Source organism: Alligator mississippiensis, chromosome 3 (genome assembly GCF_030867095.1).
Source record: "Alligator mississippiensis isolate rAllMis1 chromosome 3, rAllMis1, whole genome shotgun sequence".
Taxonomy (NCBI): Eukaryota; Metazoa; Chordata; order Crocodylia; family Alligatoridae; genus Alligator; species Alligator mississippiensis.
In genome coordinates, this window is record NC_081826.1 from 50,177,725 (window position 1) to 50,188,316 (window position 10,592).

The 10,592-nt window shown below is 44.6% G+C and overlaps 1 protein-coding gene across 1 annotated transcript; it reads left to right on the forward strand.

The window, feature by feature from the left end:
• Nucleotides 1-4,516: 4,516 nt before the first annotated feature.
• On the forward strand, nucleotides 4,517-10,590 carry LOC102560125 (uncharacterized). The gene is made up of 3 exons (XM_006257752.4): nucleotides 4,517-4,772; nucleotides 9,611-9,727; nucleotides 10,470-10,590. The coding sequence occupies exons 1-3, from the start codon at nucleotides 4,665-4,667 to the stop codon at nucleotides 10,536-10,538; spliced, it is 294 nt and encodes a 97-aa protein (XP_006257814.1). The 5' UTR covers nucleotides 4,517-4,664; the 3' UTR covers nucleotides 10,539-10,590.
• The last annotated feature ends 2 nt before the right edge of the window (nucleotides 10,591-10,592 follow it).

Here is a 10,592-nt window from a genome sequence, read left to right on the forward strand (position 1 = left end):
ACAAAAAGTTTTTCTCTAATCTGTTTCAATGATAGTAAAACAAAGAGTTACTTCCAAAGATAGGAAAAGGTTTTCAAATAAAATGGAGCAGTACAAGTTGATGGTGCCCCTTTAAGTTACTCATTTTGGGTCCTGACTCTGCAAAAACTCAAATGTGTATTTAACTGTATATGATCCACTCACTGTGCCTAACATAAGTACCCTTCTAGGTTTACTCAATTGCCCTGTCTCGGACAGTTTAAAAAAGAATATTCTATTCTGTCATGCATCAGGAAAATTGCAGTTCTTATCCACTGAAGAGCGTTTGTGATAATAAAAAGCATTTGCTTTTAGCACATGTGGCACGGCAAAAAAGACTCTTTGATGTTACTCATCTTCTTTAAGTCCCTTCATAGGGATTAAAATCTTGTACTCTGGAAAACATATATTCATCCTTTTCCTATTTGCCATTTGTAAATGATTTGCAAATTCTTTGATGGATTTCCACAGTGATGTAGAAGAAATGTGCATTCTTTAATGGGTATAAAATTATGCTTAATTTCTCTGCCTACTAAATAATTACATATTTCAATTAATAGCTCCTTAATATCAATTCAGAAATGAAACATGCCTTGATTTATTTTTTATTTTTTCAGATCTCAAAAATTAAGTAGAAGTAATTTACCTTAGAGGGATTTTATGAATCTTGAGTCATTTATCTCTTTAAGGGATTTGGGCTATAGAAAACACTTATAAAGCTGAGATGGGTAGATACCAGTTTGCTTGCATGTACTGACCTATCTTTCACAGTTGCATACTTGGGTTGGATAATTGCTAAATGCAAGTTTGCAGCAAAGGTGGTTAGCTGTATTATTCTAAAGCAGTACAAAAAAGTTCATTAAGAGCTTTGAGAGCACGTTTCCTAGTTTTCAAAAAAACCTCCAAAACCAAAAAGCAACCCCCTCCCCCCCAACTCATCTTTATAAAAAATATGCCAGGTGTACAAGCCTTGCTAATTGCTAACTACAGTACAATTTTTTAAATAAAAAAGGTAACAAAAAAGGCATGCTAAATGCAACGTTGGCAAAAGTCAGCCCACTCCATTTACAATGAAATATGTATAACAAATGCATGGTTACAGAATGCAGGGGTGTAGGTTGTAGCCATGTTGGTCTAAGGACATAGGCAGGCAAGGTTCCTTGGGTGAATCTGATATCTTTTATTAGACCAACCCAAATAGTTGGAGAATAGTTATTAAGTAAGCTTTCGGGTTCAAAAACTCTTCGTCAGGCTAAGGAAGTTTCAGCAGTTGGTGTGTGCTCTTCCTGGATGGAATTAAAAGTAAAGAAGCCAGGGGCTGGGCTGGGGAGTCAGTTGTCAGGCAGGTTATAATACATCAAAAATCCAATGTCTATGTTTAGTCCATGATTTTTAGTATCCAGGAGGTTGATGAAATGGAGTTCATAGGCTCAACTCTGCGAAGTGTTGTGTAAGTTTCCTTTGAAGATCAGGACTGAGAGATTGGAGACAGAGTGGTTTTCTTGTGAGAAATGTGCCCCCACCAGTAATTGGGTGTTTCTGTCTTTCGTAGATTTCTGGTGTGCGTTCATTCTGGTGCGCAGTTGTTGTTTGGTCTCTCCTACGTATTTTCCATCAGGGCATTTGGTGCATTGGATGAGATATATTACATTTCTGGAGGTACAGCTGTAAGATCCAGGAATGCTGATGGCTCTGTTGTGGGGTGTAGTAATAGTGGGGGTGGTGGAGGTGTGTTGGCAGGTTTTGCATTTTTTGTCATGGTACGGTCTGGATCCTTTTGGTGTGTTCTGGGTTTGAGGAAGTTTGCTTCTGGTGATGAGGTTGGCGAGGTTCGGTGCTTGTTTGAAGGCTAGGATGGGTGGCTCTGGGAAGATCTTTTTAAGAATAGGGTCTCTTTCTAGTATGGGTTGCAATTGTTTGAGGATTTTTTGTACAGGTTCGAGGGAGGGGTGATATGTCATAACCAGCAGTGTGCGATTTGTTTGTGGGGGGGGGGGGGGATTCTGTACTGCAGCAGTTCTTTATGTTGTATAGTAGTTTCATAGTAGTTTCTTAGTAGCTAGGGTCAGGAGGGACCTGAACAGATCATCTAGCCCAACCCCCTGCCACAGGCAGGAATGAATGCTGGGTTCACAAGACCCCAGGGTGGCTCTTTCAAACATGCGATCTACCTCTCTGGAGGAGTGTCCTTGCTGGGTGAAAGCCTTTTTAAGATTGGTGAGGTGGCAATCTCGGGTGTTCTCTTCAGTACAAATGTGGTGGTATCTGAGGGCTTGGCTGTATATCACAGCTTTTTTGGTGTGTTTCGGGTGATTGCTGGTTCTGTGCAGATATGTATGTTGGTCTGTGGGTTTCTTGTATAACGTGGTCTGTATTTTATCATTCTGGATATTGATCATCGTGTCTAAAAAGGAGATGCTGGTGCTAGGGTATTCTAGAGAAAGTTGGATGGAGGGATGGTGATTGCTGAATTTCTGATGGAACTCAGTCAGATTGTAGGTTTTCAGTCCAAATGATGAAGATGTCATTGATATATCTTACCGGCAGGGGCACATTTCTCACAAGAAAACCACTCTCTCTCCAAACTTACACAACACTTCCCAGAGACAAGCCTATGAACTCCATTTCATCAACCTCCTGGATACTAAAAATCATGGACTAAACATAGACATTGGATTTTTGACATTATAATCTGCCTGACAACTGACTCCCCAGCCCAGCCCCTGGCTTCTTTACTTTTCATTCCATCCAGGAAGAGCACACACCAACTGCTGAAACTTCCTTAGCCTGACAAAGTGTTTTTGAACCCGAAAGCTTGCTTAATAACTATTCTCCAACTATTTGGGTTGGTCTAATAAAAGATATCAGATTCACCCAAGGAACCTTGTCTGGTTACAGAATAGCACCCTTCCTAAAGAGGGCAGCAATGAAATAAAAGAAGTTACCCAACTGCTAGAAAGAATCAGTGGGCACAGCTCTTCCTATGGGTTTGTACTCCACAGGGCACAAGGAGGGTGGGATGATCCCAGCCAACACCTCTAAGTGCTAATTGCCATGCAACAGTGGAAGAGTGATATTGTAGCCAGAAAATATGCGAGAGGCAAGGATTTCTTAGGGTGATATCATCTATTGGACCACCTATGTAGCTGGGGTACGGTTAGACAAGCTTTCGCATGCAAGACATTTTTCCTCAGGTCTCAGCATTAATGACATACAAAGAATGAGTGGCAGATTGAAAAGCCACGAAAGCCGGGGTACGGAGGGAAACACTGCCATCTCGGGTTTGCTTCTGGCATTGCATACGGATCCCTTTTTATCATCTCTCGGGCTAGGGGCTCTGCTCCTTGCTCTCTTTCCGGCACCAGCCACACGGGGTTACCCTGGTGTGATGATTAGCAGGGATCCTGGTTTTCTCCGATAACAACAAAGTCTCCAGTTTTCAGATTAAAACGAGTAACCCAAAATCCACGTTTTCCCGTGATTTAAATGAAACACCACTATTTATAGTTGCCCTCCCATCTCTCTCATTTTCATTTTAATCACGGAAAACTGGATTTTGGGTTACTTGTTTTAATCCGAAAATGTGGGATTTTTTTAATCAGAGAAAACCAGGATCCCCGGTGATCAGTGTTAACATCAGTGTAAATACAAAAGAGCACACACGACACAGCCCTGCACTGCCCTGAGGTAACTCACCCCGGTTCAGTTCAGGATGGGAAAACTCCAGGTTATCCTATACGGCATAAATCCGCGCCAGCCTAAACGCTACGTATCTGCATCTTATCCCAGGGATAACCATGTGCTCCAGGGAAACAGTCCATAAAATGCACTCCCGTTATAACTCCCCCTCCCCCAACCACACACTGCTTTAAAGACTCCTGACAGCAGGTATCACTATTCTCGTTACACCGGGCACCAGGCTGTCCCTAACAGCCTTCTTTAATGAACTTTACACCCGAGCCCAGGCCAGCGCAAGGTCACAGGGTTGTACCGGACCTGCCCCATCACTCCCACCGCCAAGGACAGTGCGGGGTTCTCAGTCTTTTTTGCTCTGGAAGCAGCCGCAAATAACCTGGAGAGGGGTGGCATCTCCATCCTTGGAAGGTTTTAAGCCCCGGGTAGACAAAGCCTTGGCTGGGATGATCTAGCTGGGGCTGGTCCTGCTTGGGCAGGAGGCTGGGCTAGGTTGCCCTCCTGAGGTCTCTTCCAACTCTAATTTTCTGTGAGTCTCTGCGGACTAGAGCGATGGCAGAGCTGGGGCAGGCCCGGCGGGCAGAGTGTCTGCCGCTGCGGATTTCCGCTTGGGGTGCCAGAGTCGCTGCTGCGGGCGGGGATGAGGACACCCTACCCAGCCCGGGGGAGCGCCAACGCCACATTACGTCGCTCGCCCCGCCCCTCGCCGTTCTAGAATCCGCTTTCGCCCAATCATCGCCGGGGGCCTCAGAGCTCCGCCCAGACGCTCCTGTGGCGTCACCACCGGGGTGTCCCGCTAGGGGGCGGGGATTCCTGGCCGCGCTGCTGTGACGCAGCGCTCGCCCCGCGGCACGTGCGCCGGGTGAGGCCTCTCCCCGCTGTGGCGTCCGGAGCAGTTCCCCCGCTCGCTCGGCTCAGGGCCCGGCGGGACGCAGCGATCTCCCCGCTAGGCGATGGGCAAGAGCAGGGCGAAGGTGCCGCGGCTGCAGAGCGTGTTCCACGTGGCCAACAGCAAACTCCGCAAGGCCAAGGCCAAGCGCGTCACCACGGGCCTGAAGAAGGTGAGTGCGGCGCGGCCGGGGCAGAGCAGGGCGCAGGCGCAGCCCAAGACGGGGAGTTGGGGTTGGTGTAAGGGGGGGCACAACATTCCGTTGGGGAAAGGGAAACCAAGGGTGCAGGGGACCTGCCTGGAAAGTGCTGCCCGTCCCCACCCAGCAGCGAACCACGGGCAGCCGGAGGTGCTGCCAGTACGGGGGCAGGGCAGAACTGATCCATACTAAGATGTTTCAGCTAGGAAGGTATTCATCCATCCCTGGCTCTTCTACTTTAACACACAAGGGTTCTCACCGGCATGAGGAGTTAAAAAACACCCCCCCCCCCACGTGGGATCGTACTGTACTCCGCACCGGTGAGAACGCACCTGGAGGACTGCGTCCAGTTCCCGGTTCTGGGTGCTGCTCTTCAACAAGGATGTGGAAAAACTAGAGAGGGTCTAAAGAGCCACCTGTATGATCAGGGACTTGCAAGACAAGCCATACGAGGAGAGGCTGGGGGACTTGGGCCTCTTCAGCCTACAGAAGACAAGGCTGAGAGGGGACTTGGTAGCAGCTTACTGCTGAATTGTGGGAGTACATCAAGAACTGGGTGAACAGCTGTTCACCAGGACACTCCTGGGGAAGACAGAGCAATGGATACAAACTCCTGGAAGGTGGCTTCAGGCTCGATTCCAGGAAAAACTCCTTCACAGTCAGGGTGTCCAGATTGTGGAACAAACTCCCTTCAGAGGTGGTGTAATCACCTTCCCTGGACATCTTCAAAAGGAGACTGGACAGTCACCTCGCTGGGGTCACTTGACCCCAGTTGTCTTTTCCTACCTAGTGCAGGGAACCTGGACCCTTTCAGCCCCAAACAGTCCAAGAATCTACGATGCTGTGAAGGCACTACTACACTGAGAAGAGGTTCAGATTTGCACTACCAGGAACATTCAGACAGATTTGGGTTCAGGGAAGAGCTGCTGCTGTGGGCACAGGGTGACATTTCTTCATCCCATTTTATCATTTGGAGGACACAAGGGTTTGGATCTGGCCTCCATCCCAAGGAGAATCACATTACCCATGGAGGGGAAGTCCTATGCTCTGATGAACTGCAGTATTTATTACCTTAAGCAGGAAGAAGTTTCCACATGAGCAGGATTTTGAAGTCTTATCTATATGAAGACAGGCTTATGCCTGCCAGGACTTCATGCTGCTTCTTCTAAAGGCAGTTGATCAGAAAGTGGCCTCAGACCAAGCTATGGCAGCCCTGCATGCCTCTGGGTGGTGATGCCCAGTTCAAGCAGTTCCCATTGTAAAGCTAGACAGATCTTGCATTGAAGGCAGCGTGTTAGGTCTCCTCAGTGACTCTGTCTTCACAAGGTGTGGGTTTCCCTGTACTGCATGGTCTGCTATAGAATTACAGATTGCTACACAGGAAAGGTAGCAGCAGAGAAAAAAATCAGTAATTTATATTATTTCCAGTATAAGTACTCGATCTGCTAAATCAGTGCGTCCCAACCCCCACTTCCTTGTGCCTGTCCCGCGGCGCCCCCCTCCCCCGCCACTTACCTTCTGCAGCAGTTTTGGTTCCAGAGATTCCAGGACAGTCAGTGGCAAGGACCCTAGCCCAGCCCAGCCCAGCCAGATAAAAGCATTTGCCTAGCTGGTCAGGGCTGGAGCCAGAGCTGAAGGTAAGGGGGAGGTAGGGTAGCAGACAGTAGAGGTGGGAGGAGAGGCCGGCATTAAGAGTCATTGGTTTAGTGAAGGGTTTTCTGCCTAGCTACTAATGGTGTCCATCTACATTGTATCAAAGCATCTTACAATTCATTAGCTGATTCCATCCTTGCAATATTCCTGCCAGGCAGCATAGTTGGGGTCACCTGAAAATCATGATGGGTATTGCTCTGTTTCAGTCACTATTGCCCCCCTCATGCTTCAGCTGTCACTTACCACATTGCCAATTTCCTTGTCAGGCATTGCCACTGATGACAGGAAATAGTGGTGGTTGTGGCGGCTGAAGTACCAGGGAGTGGGTGGGCCTCAAGAGCATGTGATGGGGCTTAAACCCACCCAGCTTGAGAAATGCTTTGCTAGATAACAATTAACGTAGTGCAACAAGGACAATGTTTCTAAGGAACCCAGAGCCACTAGAAGTAAGTTCACCCAGTGGACAGGTGGAACATAACCACAAGTATGAAAATCATGCACCCAGAGTGAAAATCATCTATGATGCTGGCCTCTGAAATTAACAATCGAAGATTATGCCTAGTGATATATCAGAAGAAAGCCTTTATTCCGAAATACCTACAGGTGGAGCCAGATCCTATTTAATATAGTACATGTGTGTAGTGTTAGAAACTGTTTTGACGTAGGTCTTTGTGGTTGGAAAGAGAAGAGCTCATTAGTGTAAACTTTAATCTTTCCAATTTAGAACTGTATTCTTTAATACATTGTGTTTTAGGGAATCTTTTTACAATTAAATGTTACACCAAAATACTCAGCTGATTTTTAGGAGATCAAAAAATAGGGAACTTATTTTACAAACTACAAAGAAAATTGACTTTTTGAACAACCTTTGATACAAGCACATACTCTAGTGGAGTGGTTCTCAACATTTTTTAACTTAAGGCACCCCTCCGTAAGTTTTGTAAGCTGAGTGTCAACTAGTTTTAAAGAAAACAAACTTTGTATATTACTGTGCATACCTCTTTGGCAGATGGGTCAGACTGTGGGGGTGGAGGGCAGCTAAGCAGGGATAAGCCTAAGCATGCATGTACCATATTTACCCAAATCCAGGATGGATTTGAATTTAAGAACCCCCCCCCCCTCCCCCATAATTCTATACATAGAAAGTTATTGGGGGGGGTCATCTTAATAGTCCCCCTACTGCTGTGGTAGGGAAAGCAGTGGCAGGGGGAGTGAGGGGCCAGATCCCTGCCCCTTGCTCCCACCCATGCCTATGCCTGCTCCCATGCCACTTCCCTCTACTACCAACCTCCCTCTCACCCTGTGCCACTGCCTGCCCCCTCCATCCCCTGCTGCTTTCCTTCTGCAGCAGCCTACTCTGGCTCTGGAGGCTCCAGGGCAGCAGTAGCAGTGGCCCTGGCCCAGCCAGGTAGAAACAGCAGTGTGAGCTCTAGATCCTGTTGGTCGCGGCTGCAGCCAGAGATAAAGGTAAGGGGGAGAGAGACATTGAGAATCACTGCTCAAAGTGAACATTTTTCTGTCTAGATACTAATGATGTCTGTCTACATTTTATCTAAAAATCTCATAATTAATTAACTGCTTCTTTCCTTGTAATATTCTTCTAGGGTAGCACAGTATCCTTTTACACTTACAACAGGAAACTTAGCCATGAGATAGATAGGGGCAAGCCCTGAAAGTCCAAAACATAATTCTTAAGCCACAGCCCAGCAGTGTGCACAAAGCCATTCCCAGCCCTGCTTCATTTTGTCACCCTCAGTCACTGTCTCCACAACAGAAATTGTTTTACAGTGCAGGCATCCAATAAAAGCGAGTAAATGGAAGTGTTTATATGTCCATTTTCTTGAATAGAGGCAAACCCATCACTAAATGTAATGTAATTTTTAATTCACTTACAATGGTGGTTCCAATATGAATGTTCAGATTTAGTAAAGGCTGGGAAACGCAAGAAAAAGTGAGTGTGCTCCCAAAGTGATACTGTACTTGTCTGTTAGACAGGTAGTTTTCATTTAGGATCCCTGTCAAAACTTAACAGCCTATGAAGCAATCGGAGTTGACAGGTAAAGGCCCAATGTGTGACACTGAAGACAATCAAGATTAAAAGATTTCAAGTTGGTATGGCAATTTACATAATTATATTTACCAACAAATTTGCTGAGAAACTAAGAAACCTTCCTGGAACTAGTTGCTTCTCCGTGTTGGCTAAAATTAACTGAAGGTGACAGTTTGAAACAATTTGTCTCACGTGTTCTATTTCTAGAAAAAAAACTTTTCCTCTTAAAGCCAATTTGGCAATATAAGCCCTCCTTTGTCAGTCTTTTGCTGGAGACTCATTTGGATTAGTGTTCTTTTAAAAACTCGCCACCAGGCAACTTCAAGGTAAAAAGACTTTCAACCTTTCTCTGTGCCTGACCTGGACAAAATGAACTATTCCAAACAGGAGACTTTACCACACCTTCAGCTCCCCTATGAAATACAAATTTTCATTTCTACCAAGGAGAACTTTTACAATCTCTGCTCTCTCCTATGCCTGATGAAGGGTGAGTCTGCCCGAAAGCTTGCAAATAAAATATTTGTTTGCAAATATCTTGTTGGTCTAAAAAAAGGTATCACCTCTTCCACAAATGTCGATTCCATTTACTCAGTCAAGCAGTTAAAGCAGGATTTTAAGAATCAGCAAGCAGCTTCAGAAGTCAGGCTATGCATAGCCATGTTTAATTGCTATATAAATATCATGTACAGTGGACTACGTTAAATGCATATCTTCAAGACAAAAATAAAAGGCTAACTCACCCAAACAATGTAAATAATGCCCTAACCACAGGAATGCAGTATGCAAAAAGCTCTTGACACCTTATTTTGGCTGCCTTGTTACTCAGAGAATCCTATGCCTCTAATAGCAGACTTAAAGTTGACAGGACCTAGTTCAGTTCTGATATTGGGAACTTTGGAACAGGCAACTGCTATGCAATTGTGGAAATAGCATGGTTAAAATATTCCTATACAGATAGCACGTTTATTTTATGTAAAATTGAGATTGGCATTGTTATGAATTACGTACTTACCATATGCACAAATAAGCAGAGTACATTCTAGCTTCATATTAGACTAATAACATTATGTTAGTGTCTTAATTAAACTTCTCTTTTTCTTCTCTAAAGATAAACATTGTGAATAATGAAAAAATTAGCATGGTAGACAAAGCATTTACTGAAGTACAGAAAGAAGTCAAGCAACTATCAAAAGGAATTTCAGCAGAATCTCAAAAGGGACATCTGGTAAGATTTATAAAAGTGCTCTTTAATGTCTTATTGGCAGTGAGCATAATAGCATCCTCAGTTGAAAAGAGTGAAAGAATTTAATATTTTTAGCTCATCACTGAAAAAAGTGGTTGTGACTCAATGTAATGCTGTCAAGTCTGAAGGTGATAACCTGATATGTACATTACTTTATTCCTTTCAACTAAATGTTAACATTGAAATCTATTAACAGAGTCTCAAAAAGATGCAAGTCCCACTTCTATCCGTTCAGATTCCCCTCAAAGGAAAACACATTTTGAAATTTGGTATTTCTGTGTCTCGAGCTTTGATAGGGCTCCAATGATTGGTCTTCTTGGTACACGACAAATACAGTACTCTATGCAGAAGAATGTACCTTCACCATTTTAGGATTGTGTAGACCCAGGATTTTGAAAAATGGGGTGCAAAGAGTTTACTGGCTTGGGGGATGGGCCAAGACTAGAGCTCTCTGTGGCAGAAAGCTTACTATGCATGCAATAGATAGTTAAAGAGGGGTGCAACCCTGTGTCAGACTAGTGTTCCTCTATAATTAAGTCTGTTTTCATTTTATCCAGGTCCATTATGTTTTGGCCACTGGTCCAGCTAGTCTAGCAAGTCTTTTATCCCTCAAAAGTGAATAAATTATAGCACACATTTTATAAGTTGTTGTCTAGACATACAGATATTCTAGCTTTCTTTCAGCAGTGAAAATAATATATGTTTTATACTTATACTTTTTCAGGTTTCTAAACCCCTGGAAAGTGAACCAGCCAACGTGGATGCTGCTACAGATTTATTATCTCAGTTGTAATGCACAATGGCAGAGCTACAGATTTCAAAGCCAAATACAATGATGAAAACTACT

Coding starts and splice junctions, on each gene's coding strand:
- LOC102560125 (XM_006257752.4), top strand. CDS start 4,665: ATGGGCAAGAGCAGGGCGAAGGTGCCGCGGCTGCAGAGCGTGTTCCAC. Junction 4,773..9,610: donor TCACCACGGGCCTGAAGAAG/GTGAGTGCGGCG, acceptor TCTTCTCTAAAG/ATAAACATTGTGAATAATGA. Junction 9,728..10,469: donor AATCTCAAAAGGGACATCTG/GTAAGATTTATA, acceptor ATACTTTTTCAG/GTTTCTAAACCCCTGGAAAG.